General features: G+C 42.1%; 1 protein-coding gene across 1 annotated transcript in view; it reads left to right on the top strand.

The window, feature by feature from the left end:
• The window catches only part of ME1 (malic enzyme 1), a 226,482-nt gene that overhangs the window by 104,072 nt on the left and 108,700 nt on the right, over nt 1-13,710 (top strand). The window contains exon 5 of the mRNA XM_075923820.1: nt 93-254. Within this exon, the coding sequence (XP_075779935.1) occupies nt 93-254 (162 nt within the window). The remainder of the gene's footprint in view (nt 1-92; nt 255-13,710) is intronic.

Here is a 13,710-nt window from a genome sequence, read left to right as displayed (position 1 = left end):
AAAAGTGTGTTTAGGAGTTTAAGTATGCTTTTTATAAGTACTCCACATTTCAGAAAAAAAATATTTCATAGTACTCTTTTTTCTACATCAAGGCTATTGTGGTGACTGATGGAGAACGTATTCTTGGCCTTGGAGACCTTGGCTGTTATGGAATGGGCATCCCAGTTGGTAAATTGGCACTTTACACGGCATGTGGAGGAATGAAACCACAGGAGTGTTTGCCTGTAATCCTGGATGTGGGAACTGATAATGAGGTAAATATTTTTTTCAAGATTCCGTGAACGTTTCACTTATTTTAAGAGCAGCATACTGAACTTTATAATTGTATTTATCTGTCCTATTAAAAGGTAAACTTAGAATTTGGGATGAGGATATTATTCCGTTAGTCTTATTTTTCCTTCAAGTAGGTGCTTATCCTTTTTTATGATATGTAATTATTATTTAATACGGGTTTATTCAATTTAACAATATATTTAATGGAATCTGCATGCACACATCTTTTTACTGACAATTTAGTACACTGAGCAGGCCAAGATTACTTCCATTGGCAAAACAAAAAAACACTAACATGAGACCATTGATTGTAGATCGTTTACAATGCTCCTGAAACCACCTCTTCACGAGGGAACCACAGAGGTGGTCAACACAGCCCCAAAAGTGTGTGGATTGAGTGGGCATTTGATGTATGCCCAGTGTAGCCTCTCCTGCATGGCAGTTATATAGCCCGCAGTTAAACTAGGCCCTGGAAATGGGCACTTCTTATCTCAGGAAGCAAATCCTTTTAGGGTGCAGCAGCTCTCTGATAGAAAATTTCTGTGCCAACTAAGGTTGAATTCAGACCACTATGTAAGGATGCCCAGAATTTATTGGTACCACTTTATGAGCAAAAGTCCTATTTAAAAACAAGTATTCCAATAATTCATTAAAGCTTCTAGTCCTAGTTTCTTTTTTTCCAAATGCATGAAAAGAAACTAGATATTTGAGAGATATTCACTATGGTTTTCATAGGGTGGAATCCTGGCTTCACTGAAGTCAGAGGAAAAATGCTCGTTAACTTCTAAAAGAAGTCAGGATTTGACCTGTAGTTTTTACCCTGTATTTTTAAATTTTAATATAAGAGCTATTGTGGAAACTGAACTTTCTATCAAAAGTGAAAATGTTTGTGAAAAATTTTAATTTAGGTAAAAAAGTATTGTGGTGGTTCTTTGAGTGGTTGCACAAATGTGTTCTTCTGGGTGTCTGCATGCCCAATACATGGGATCAGAGTTTTCGGCAGTGACTTCAAAACATTGCCTATACAACCATTTTTAGGGCACTAGAGTAAATCCTGCCCCAAGTCTGCAGATCCAGGCAAGGAGGCTTGCTCCAACTCCTTTCAAAATGCTACATAGACATAGTAGATGATAGGCAGTTAAATACTGTTTCATGTTGTGACGTAGTGGGGGTACTTGCTGGGCTGTGGTGACCTCTGCTGTCTAGAGCAAGACCCAGCAGGGAAAACCTCATTATGCAAAGGTGATGCCAAACCTGTTGAACCAGACACCCCCCCATGGAGAGGAACAAAGGAAGGTGGAATGCTACCCTGGCTGGGGGGCAAGGCTGGAAGAGTGGGGGTTAGTTGCTGTCTGGGAGCATGGAGGAGATGGGGGACCCCCAACGCGCCATCACACATGTAGACAGGCATACAATTCTAAAATATATTATTTGTGAGATTAGTGATTTTAACACACACTAAGTGCTCTCAAGGCATCTCTTTTCCAAAGTGTTTAAAACTATTAAGACTGACAAGAGATGAAATAAGGTGTCCTAAAGGAACATTTTCAAACACACAGATATTGCAGATTGTAAATGAGAGAGGAAGAATATGGGGATTATTATTGGAACCCCCCCAAATGCAGAAAGGAGCATAAAGTGACACCATTCTGTACTGATTCATTCAACAATAACTAACATTTGAAAACCCATTTTTGCTGCGTATGTGGTAAGGAGACCATGAAACGACCATGACAGCTCAGTGACTAAGAAATATACTGGTTGCTTTAATACAGGGTAATTACTGTACCAGTATGTTCCAGATTATCTCCATCTAAAAGGCCATGATGGCACTTGACTTACATACGCTTAATTTACATACCAGACTTCTAGATTTCTTTTGTAGAGTCATATTAACATAGGACTTGAAAGGACCTTGAGACTGGACCATCCAGTCCAGCCAGAGGCAGAATCAAGTAGACCATCCTCAAGAGCTGTTTGTCTAAACTGTTCTTAAAAACCTCCAATCATGAGCATTTTCCAGCCTCCCTTTGAGGCTTATTCCAACTCCCTTGCTAAAGATTAAGACCATTACATCTTGTCCTACCTTCAGGGACCATAGAGAGCAACTGATCACTGTCCTCTTTATAACAGCTCTTAACCTCCGCCCCCTCCCACCGCCCAAGGCATCTTCTCTCAAGATTAAATGTACCAATTTTTTATCCTTTCCTCATAGATCAGGTTTTATAATCCTTTTAAAATTTTAGTGGCTACCCTCTGGATTTTCTCCTGTCTGCCCACATTTTTCCTAAAGTGTGTCAACCAGAATAGTTATGTGACTTTGAACATAAGAGTTTGCAAAATTTCAAGGAACCTAGTGAGAGGATGTTACCTAAAACAGACACTGTATCCCTCCGTGTGTGGGACCTTTGAGTAACTCGCTTGAGGTGATATAACAGTTTGGCAGCATTTCATTTTCAGTAAATTTGTGTAGACCTTAAAGGTCTTTTGTGGTGTTTATTAATCTTTTGCTTAATGTAAATTCACAGTGAGGCTGGTAATATTCTCAGAACAGTCACAACTGTAATGTAATAAAAGGTTATTTCTGGTTCAATTTCTAACTCCTGGGTAACAGGAATCTAGAAGTTTATTGGTAAATCTAAATTAAACAATATGAGCATATATCCATTCAATCTGAGGCCTACCTTAACAGTTATATTTTTATTAACACAAACATAGCATTGAAAACAATCTTTGATCAAATTATGGTTTGTCTTTTTGCAGGGTAAAAAAAAATCACTCGACATAAAAATCTGTTATATGAATTCATAGCTTTCAACATATAAGTATATTAACTTGTAATTTAGGACTATACATGGAAAGTAATGAAGCAGAAGAGGGAGACTAGATGAAACCATAGATGTTTTCAGGGGGCAAACAAGCAGGAATATGAAAAAATGTTAGAGTTTAATGTTAAGCAAATCAAAATCAAATATTTATGGTTGTGATTTCAGTTCATGGAACTAAATTGATTGCTTGAATGGACTTTTGCACTTCAGGCAAAATATTAATAATAATATTAAATTGACCAATAAATAGTTTCAGGGGCTTTTTACACATTCTACTTCAGCCAAGTCCCATTTCCAGTGTAAAAATAGTGATAATGCTAAGACTGGAATTAAAGTAGGTATTTTACTGTTTTTCATGGAGCTTCCATCTGGCACTTGTTTGTTTAAGCAACAGCATATTTTTAAATAACACTACAGATTATTTTTATAAAATCTGTGTTGTATATTAATATTTACAAGAAAGAACACCAGTAAATACAGACATAAAATATACAGGGAACCCCTACAGATTTTAAGTGTGGTGTTAAATTCAGTAATGGACATAGTACTTATTCAATATTACAATATTCTGAGATCCATAAATGGTTTTTGGATAGAGATGTGTATTTTGTAAAAAATTGCTATTTGGAGATAAGGGCATATACACTTGTATTTTATTCTGTTCTCTTTAAGTCCCTTTCAAGCTTGCACTTTCTGTTTGAATATGTTGTGTTCGTGGTAGTGTTCATTCTTCTTTCACTCAGAAGAAAGGCTAGATATAATCTGACATTTAATAGTTTTCATTTGTTAATTCAATCACCTTGTTAGTTTAATACTATATTTTATTTTATATAATTCTATATTACATATATTTCTTAAAATGAAACAAAGTCACCATCACCTTTATATGAATGCAGTGCAAACAGGAGCCAGGCTTCTTCACCATATTTAATGTTGATAACAGATTTGTCTCTCACTTATAAATGTGAGAGATTATTTGTTATGCATTATCATTCTGGGAGGAATGCATTGCATTGCCTCTCTTGTTTTCTATTTGGAGGCTCCTTCATGTAATTCTTTGATCAGAGCTCAATAACCACATGTGCATCAGGAACTTGATTAACAACTAATACCAGTAAAGAGTTTCATGTCTCTAAACTATTCTGTATTTAAAGAATATTTTCCAGTGTACTGGATTTTCAGCAAGCCATGATTATATTAATTTGCATTTTATTAACCTATAGTAACCTATTTTTCTTCTTTAAAGTAAAGAAACAGTTTATATTTACATCATTATTTAACAATTTGAATAGCTGTCCCCCTTTTGACCAGAATTAAGAATGAAAGATGTCTGGATCTGTAATTCCTTTAATGAATAAGAAAATATATAAACTATTCTCTCTTTTTAGACTGCTAATTTTCTGTTTCTAATGAGCAGACAAAAACTGTGAACTTTAAATGAAGGTTGCTGCTATTGTTGTATAATCTAGAAATGTTGCCGTTTAAAACAGTGAATTTGGAAGGAAGGTAGGTAAACATTCAAATAGACGTACAGTTGACACACTCTTTTTTTTACTTGTATGCATTGGTTTTAAAATCATAATGCATATTCCAAAACTATGTTAAATATGACTTTATATCCCTGAGTAGCTTCTGTCTATGACCAGAAACCCTTGTACACCAACCACCATACCCAACAACCCAGCCTTTCTAATATAGGCTATAAATCCCTCACAAACCTCTAATTTGGATATGGGTAACAGATCCCACCGCAGACTCTTTCCATTTGTTCACCCATTATTAAACACAAACACCAATGTCTTGTCAATTACTCTCATCCTTGTTGGTTGGCTTGTACCTGTATATAGAAAATTGCTCAAAGTATTTTTGAGATGCAGGTCACTAAAAACTACCTTGAATGGAAACAGTTGGTGTTAGCTTAAGTGCGTTACTAAGAGTCCATTCTAAGGATAAGATTGGTCTCTTCCCTGAACTGGAACTCAGGATACCCCAGCTCCATCACAGACTTCCTGTATGATTTGGATATTGTCTTAGGATGCTCCCATTCGAATCAATAACCAGCAAGATTTAACACCCATCCTGTTAAATCTGGTCTGGGGGATACATAGCACAGAAATGGTGGATTACACATACACTGAGGCATTCAGTGGCACAGCAATTTAATAAAACCAACCCGAATTCATAAATTGTTCATAGACAGATTCCCTAAATTGTCAGAGATGGTATTTCATCATGTTCATTCCCTGTTGATGAAATACATCAATTGTGTAATCTTCTGTTTCATTGGCTTGGCTCCTGAAGCTAATTTGGAGCCAGGTGTACATCTCAGGTCTTTCTTGAACTTTGATGACTTGCTGATCTCTTAGCTCTAAGTGTGTACAAGTAGTATAAATGAGTTGCCTTTTTTTTAACAATCTCAGCGATCATTACGGTTTTAATATGTTCAGCTGGTGCATCAAAGAACTCTTTGTTATTTTACATAGTTAATTCTAAGTAGGTCTATGTGATCATTCAAGTGAATGAACCTCAAGCCCTTTTGGGGGAAAAAGTTTACTAGGATAAAGTTGAAACTTGCTGCATTTCTACATATGAATGTGTTTTATATCTTTTGTATGGTTTTTTTCATTAAAGCGCTAATGTGTAAAATAGATATGTTCAAGTTTTCATTAAATATTTAACATGCACAACACGTGTTAGAGAATAATGAGATATATGTTGAAGGAGACTAAACCTCCAAAAGTTTAACTTCTATAACAAGTTTGTGATTGATGTTTCTTTTGTCCTCTTGAGGAATAGGATACCGTAATGTCAATTTGACACATTCCGTTGTAGTATAGAATTTTCTTTTCAGTAATCAACTTTGAAAGCCATGAAATAGCCAGTAGTAATGTGTGAACAGTTTAAAAAACCACATCTGATCTAATTTGCACTGTTGTGACCTGAATAACGGGTAATGTGCTTAAGTAGCTTATTTATTCTTAGTGCCTTTTTGAAAAAGAGAAGTTGTTCAAAGGTTTGCCATTCACAGCTTAGAAATAACCACTGTTCTTTTCAGTTGTTGAATGCTTAATTATTTTCTCTCCTTTCTGTACTTTACTATACATTATTCCAAATTGGACTTTAAGGGAACTTTTTGGTTGTTCCTTGCTGAACTGTAACACTTTTGTGAAGTAGTATGCACTGAGCTGTAGAAGAATCTCAAGCTCTCAAAAGTTGTACAGACTTTCAGCCAAGATGTATTGCTGAATTAACTGCCTGTGCTTTTAAAACGCTACTCAAACTGAAAACCCTAAAGATCCTTGTAGACATTAAGTAAATTATGTTTTTAATGTTGCCTCATTAACATTCTGCAAAGGTCCGGGTGTGTGTATGTGTTGTGATTATTAAAGCTTGATTAGGCTGACACAATTTGTTGATTCCCTTATTTTAGTTATTGGACTGTGAATACCAGCAAGTGTACCAGATACAGTGGTGGTGAGGGAGCAAAAGGAGCTTGAAAACAATATCTGAAAGCTGCACTCAAGCTTGACTATATATTTAAGGATTTGTCAGCATTTTGCTGTATATCTTGATTTTTCATGGCTTTATAGTTCTTCAAAAGTTGGCTTCAGACTGAAAAGCTGGTAAATGGTCTCAATCTGGCTATGACATATTGTGAAGCACTTTGACTATTTAATAATTAGAGGCGTGAAATAATTTTTTGAAAGCTCTCGACAGAACAAACATTGCTGCTTTTTGGGGGAGAAAAAAGGTGTTTTTCTTCAGTGATATTTTAAAAATTAACAATCATCCATCTGTTGGTGGTGCAGGAGGATGAGTTACTGAAATTTGAAAGGAGATAAACAGAACACAGTGAATAACTACACAGGGCCATGTTGTGGCCTGGGAAGTGTAGTGGTGCAGGAGGCACACAGCTATTACCTATGGAGAAGAATCAGGATCTGAGAGCCACTATCATCCGCCAGCATACAGAGATGGATTTGAGGGTTAAGAATGGGTGGACCAAAGCTTTGCCACTTACCACGTCAGTGTAATTGCTAAGGATGTCAATGTATAGACGACTACTTGATTAACCAATAAGCCTGGGCTTGTCAACTACACGCCTTCTCTCCCCCCCCCCCCCCTTAGGCAGCAAGAAGGGGGAGAGTGGGAACCAGTGCCTGTCAGAAGCTGGCTTAAAAGCATAACTACATATTAAGAGAGCGGCAGCAGCACCGAGGGGGGCAGGTGGGAGCCAGTACATGTGGGGAGCTGGCTTTCAAGTAGGCTCCCTGTGTCTGTTGGCTCTGTGGACCCCGCTCCCCCCACTTGCTGCCTCTTACAGGCAAAATGATTAAAGGTCAAGAAATGGGGATACAACACAAGCAAATGAGTGTGGCGAACAACTGGTGCAACTTTGTTAGTTACATAATGTATTGTTTGGGGTTCTTCCCTTTGTGATTTGTTTTTAATTATGTTAGAGGTAAGGTGATGTATGGGAACATTATAAGGGTGAGGGAGAATGGAAAGAAGGGAAAAAGGAACAGTCACAGCTCATCACCTACCAGGCTGTGATCAGCAGGATTTGCTCTGTGGGCATCACAACAGAGTGAGCCTTAAGGAATTATTTGAAGGAAGACAACAGTAGCAGTATGGGTTATGTCTGAGAGTTTTTCCTATGCATCAGGGTGGACCTGGAGAATGCTTTTCAAAGATGTAGGGGTTGATTGCAGAAGAACGTCGTACATGCAAGTTTAGGAGTGGTGAGGCCTGCATTTTTTCCCCCTTTTTCCCCTCTTTCTGATGTGCTAGAAGCAAGTCGTTCGGAACATACGCCATTTAAGATAAGCATTGTTGCCAGTATAGCAAGAACAAGTATAAGGGTATAGGGGAAAGAACGCATAAACAATTCTGTTTATCCTAACGTACTGATCACGTAAACAAGGCCAAAGAACAAGTAGAACTAGATCAGAACCAGATCAATATCTAACAGCTGAGCCCTACATCAGCATGTAATGAGTAACCCCTGGAAATTTCCAAACTGCAAAACAAGGCAAGAGAACTGTATTTAAGGCTGCACCAAAGCACAGCAATTGGGACCTCACCAATGGGCTTTGAGTACCAGCACTTAGGAAGCTGAGACAATTTCCCACTTCGTCTGCAGCCAACTCGGGATCCCTGGCTAGCAGGAAAAGGACGTAAGATATGCCACTTCTTTGTTATGTTGCCCTTCTAGTTAAGGGGTGCAGCTGTTAGCTGTCAGAAAATAAACTACTTGTGTTTGACAGATACCTGTATAGCATCCTTTGTACTTTGAGAACCCATTGTCGGACCTGAGACTTACTCTTGCTGGCAACAAAAGATGACTTGCGGTTTCATATAAAGAAGCGCGCATAAGAAGCCATTTGCACAACAGCAACAAGTTTCTTCAGTCCTACAAAACCAGGAACTATGCTGAATATTCTTGAGTGCCATCTGTAGCACTTTATCTATTAACTATTTGGAAAGGTTAAACAGAGAGAGAGTGATCTTGTAATGAGTGGTAGGAATGCTGGAAGAATGAAGGTTGAGGCTGGTATTGTAAGTTACTAAATGTGCTTGATAGAATCGGGGTAGATAGGTTATAAAGAGCCTTAAAAGATGAAAACAATAAACTTGTGTTAGATGCAAAGGCAAAGAGGGAGCTAGTGAAAGGAGTGAAATAAGGAGACTGATGTGGTTAGACAGATGAACTAGGAAAATGATTTTGGCAGCAGCATTATAAATGGGCTGCAAGGTAGCAAGGTTGAAGTAAATAAGGACAGAAAGAAGGCAGCCTTGCCGTATTCAAGACACAAGGTTGCAGGCATGGATGAGAGCTGTATAGATAGAGGACAGTCTTTATCTTTAAAAAAAAAAAAAAGTTGTGTAGGAAGAAACAATGTGATTTAGATGAGTGTTTCTCAACCTTTTTTTTATAAAGTGTCCCTTTTTCAAAAAAAAAATTAAGTAACCCCAGTACCTACAGTTTTCAGACACACACAATTTTTTTTCTACTGTTGCAACACATTTATTTAAACAACTTAATCGTAGCCAGACGGACAATGAAATTTTTGGGTGTAAAAAGTACAAAAATAATAAAGCGCTATAAAACTTAAAACAAAAATTCAGTTTTCTCCAAATTTCAGTTGTGTTGACATACCCACCAGACTTTTGTCGAGTACCCCTCAGAGTACTTATACCACTGGTTGAGAAACACTGATTTACACAATGTCTGAATGTGTGAGTCTACAGAGATGGCTGAGTGAAAAATGACATCCCGAATATAGGCTTGGATTCCTGGGAAGGGTGGTAGTGTAGTCCGAAGTGATAGAGAAAAATGGGAGGGAGAGGGCTTTGACAACAATATTTGTTTTGGCCATATTAAATTTGAAGTGTTGACTTGACATCCACAAAAAGATGTATCCGACTGAAATGCTGGATTGGATTGAGGAAGGTAGTTTGTCAGTGGAGAGAGCATAAGTTATTAGCATAAAGGTAGAAGTTGCAGCTGTTTCTGAAGATAAATACCTAAATAGGGAGTGTAGAAAGAGAAGAAGAGAGCCAAAGTTGGAGCTTAGGGCAGTATCAACTGAAAACAATATACTGAAGGAACAATAGGACAAGCAGAGGGGGAATTCTAGGATATGAATGCCTGTGAGGAAGAGTGTAAGATGTAGGTGTGGTTGACAGTGTCAAAAGCTGCTGTGATGTCAAGAATAAGGATGCAATGTAGGTGGTAAGATGATGCCATTGACTAATCTTTCCTTCTGCACTGAGTAAAATAGCTTACATTCTGTGTAATTTATATCATTTCCTTATCCTCTTGATCCTTGATGCTGCCATTCAACTACTGAATTCTCATGAAACAATAAAAAAGCTTCCTTTGAACGTAATGATATTTTAATCAAACTGCTCTTTGCACAAATTCAGTGCATCATAGCATCAGCTAATCGTAAATAATTCTGTTTTAATTTCCGTCAAAGTGTTTGAGAGACACATATGAAATTAGTCTCTCAAAGACCCACAGAAACAGATGGTCTCACTCCCACAGTGCCCATTCTCATCAGAAAGGCCCCAGGTTGTGATACTCACTGCTACAACAGGATGAGCCCAAGCTGAACAGTATTTGGTTTTGTGTGTTAAAATATCCTGCAGTATCAGAGTAGAAGAATATCCTGGCACATCTCTCAGATAAATTGGAGGCAAAAGGTGTGACTGAATATGAGAGTGGTGGAAGGCAAATCTATCAGCCCTAAAATGATGATGGCCCTGTTCCCTAGGAGCTGAAAAAAGTTTATCTCTGGTTAGCTACAGTCGCTTGAGACCAGTTAAGGGCTACCAGTGCCCTTTAAAAACCTCTCTTTTGATAAGAAAGAGGGAGACAAGCTGGAACATGGATAGTGGCAGCAACAGGAAAGAAAGGCTTCTCTGTGGTGGAAGGCTCTATCCCCTGCCTTAGTTTCTTTTCCTAAAGGGAACAGCTGCTTGGAGAAGGACTGAAAAATAGGAACCAATATACAGTAAAACTCCGATGGTCCGGCATCTGATGGTCCGGCACTCCTGATGGTCTGGCACCATCAGGAATCCGGAAGTGCTCCGGGCAGCCGGACCATTGGAGCTGCTCTGCCCCCAGCTTCCCCGATTCAGCCGCTGCTAAAACTGACCAGCGCTGAATCCGGGAAGCAGGGGGCAGAACAGCTGGAGTGCTGCCGCGTAGGTCCAGTAGCGCTGCCCCTCGGGGCTGCGGGACCAACCCAGCAGCACCCCAGCTGTCCCGGATTCAGCCGCTGCTGAAATTGACCAGCGGCTGACTCCAGGAAGCCCGAGACAGACCTGCTCTGCCTCTGGGTTTCTGGAGTCAGCCGCTGATAAGTTTCAGCAGCAGCTGACTTGGGGACACCTGGGGCAGAGCAGCTGGGGTGCTGCTGGGTTGGTCCAGTAGCGCCGCTCCTCGGCGCTGTGGGACCAACCCAGCAGCCTTCCAGCTGCTCTGCCCCAGGTGTCCTGATTCAGCCGCTGCTGAAACTGACCAAGGCTGACTCCAGAAAGCCCGGGGCAGAGCAGCTCTGCCTCTGGCTTTCTGGAGTCAGCCGCTGATCAGTATCAGCAGCGGCTGACTTGGGGACACCTGGGGCAGAGCAGCTGGGGTGCTGCTGGGTTGGTCCAGTAGCGCCGCTCCTCGGCGCTGTGGGACCAACCCAGCAGCCTTCCAGCTGCTCTGCCCCAGGTGTCCTGATTCAGCCGCTGCTGAAACTGACCAAGGCTGACTCCAGAAAGCCCGGGGCAGAGCAGCTCTGCCTCTGGCTTTCTGGAGTCAGCCGCTGATCAGTATCAGCAGCGGCTGACTTGGGGACACCTGGGGCAGAGCAGCTGGAAGGCTGCTGGGTTGGTCCAGTAGCGCTGAGGAGCGGCGCTGCGGGACCAACCCGTCAGCACCACAGCTGCTCTGCCCCAGGTGTCCCCAAGAGCAGCTGGGGTGCTGACGGGTTGGTCTCGCGGCGCCAAGGGTCGGCGCTACCGGACCAACCCAGCAGCACCCCAGCTGCTCTGCTGCAGGCGTCCCTGATTCAGCCTCTGCTGAAACTGACCAGCAGCGGCTGAATCTGGGACTCCTGGGGCAGAGCTGGACTATCAGAAGGGAGGGCTATGAGGGGGTCTGGGGTAGCATCCCCCCACCCCACCCCAGACCCCTCATAGCCCCCCTTCTGATAGTCCGGCATATCTGATAATCTGGCACCCCCTGGGTCCTAAAGGTTCCGGATTATCGGAAGTTTACTGTAGTAGGATAATACCCCATAGCAGGACAGGGAAAAGTAATGTTTGAATTGAAAATTGCAGGGGGAGGTGATTTTGCTTAATTTATTGTGTTTACCCTGAGTCCCATCCTCTAAATAGAGAAAAATAAAACCAGAGTGAATAGAAAAATCTTTTGAAGTTGTATTGGTTTACTCCAGGTTCCCCACCACCCAAGGAAGAAATGCTGAGGCTGATGAAGCAAAGGCAGTATCCTGTCACAAAAGAAAGAACAGGTTAAGGTGATTAGGATTGAACAAACAGAGGAGAACTTACAGAGTCAGGAGCAATGAGAAAGGTAGTCAGATACACCAGAGTAGGGTTCAGTGGTCTCAGTTGAAACAGACATCAGAGGAAAAGGAAAAGAGTTTGTAAGTACTTGCTGCAGTAAAATGTATTAATTTAGATGAAAATCTGGCTGAAGCCAAATCTTAAAACACATCTAAAAAGCATAGACATCTCCCTGTATAAAAAACTTTTCCTGTGGGACAACAGAGCAACGGCATTACATCACTCTGGAGTCCCACAGACTCTGCCCTCCCACGGGCTCCTTGCCCCAGACTCTGTTCTGGGATGGCATGACTTGCTCCAGGGGCACTTGCTTGTGCAGCTGTTGTTCTTGGTGCTCACAGGCTGCTGGGCCAGCATGCTCAGGAGTCGTGTGAGGAGGCACTCAGCAGCACAGACCTGAGCGGCCTGGGCCCCTTTTGCGTGGTGCTGCAGCCTCGCCCTCCCTCCTCCCCCATGCGGTTGGTTCTGGCTTCCCGCTGGGAGGTGGGGGGGGGGGAGGAAGGGGTTGGAGAGAGAGAGCCCCGAGCCTTGCTGCACAAGGAAGAAGCGCTCCCCATCCTGGGCTGGGGGAACAGCAGTGTGTGAGCGCACCGTCTGGAGCCTTTCCCTGCACTGCCACTGGCTAGATTCCACCTAATGGGATCAGCGGGAGGCTGACCCTGGGACCGGTGTGGGGCCTAAAGACAAGTAAGTGCCCTCTACTCCCTCATGCCCAGACCCTGCCCTACACCCCTTTGCTCAACCCTGGCCAAGACCCTGCCTTTTCCCCTGGGCAGGCACCCTTCTCCCAGACCACTCCTGCCCCTTCCCTCCTGGCCAGACACCCACCCCTACCCTGCTCCTGCCCCACACCACCAGCCTCCTCACTCATCCCTCTGCCGAGACCCTGCACCCCAGCCTGTTCCTGCCCCCTTTTCCTGGCCAGATACCCTGTCCCCTACCTCCCCACACAGACTTCGTACCCTCAGCCCCATCTGCACCCTACCTAATGCTCAGATCCCACTCACTGGCAGCCTTATCCTACACACTGAACCCCTCATTTAGGCCCCACTCGAGAGCCTAGGATGCCCACAAAATCCACTAACCCTGGAACTCCAGAAGAGTTAATCTGACCTGAGGCCTTGAAACTCAGTTCTCTTCTGCCTTCCTCCGGGCTGGAGCACTGGGGAAGTGAGGTGTTTCATTTGGGGGTCACATCTTAGAGGGTTGGGGAGGGATTGAGGGTTTGTTTGTTTGTTTGTTTTGTTTTTTGCTTCTCACTTGGGTGGTCCTCAACTGATATTTTTCTGTAGGTCAGTGGTCCCCAACCCAAAAAAGATTCCCCACCCCTGCCATTAATAAAGACAATACGGAAACCTTTTTGTGTTGGACATAACATTTTACTTTATTTAAAATGAAGCCTGGCAAAAAAGGCTCCAACTGGGGCCCAGCCCCCATCTGGCCTCAGCGTCCTGTCCTCGGCCCCAATCCTGAGGTAGGCCCCATGGTCCAGCCCCCATCTAGTCAGAGAAATGGCTGGTAGCAG

This window comes from Pelodiscus sinensis, chromosome 3 (genome assembly GCF_049634645.1).
Source record: "Pelodiscus sinensis isolate JC-2024 chromosome 3, ASM4963464v1, whole genome shotgun sequence".
Taxonomy (NCBI): domain Eukaryota; kingdom Metazoa; phylum Chordata; order Testudines; family Trionychidae; genus Pelodiscus; species Pelodiscus sinensis.
This window is presented reverse-complemented; position numbering and strand designations above follow the sequence as displayed.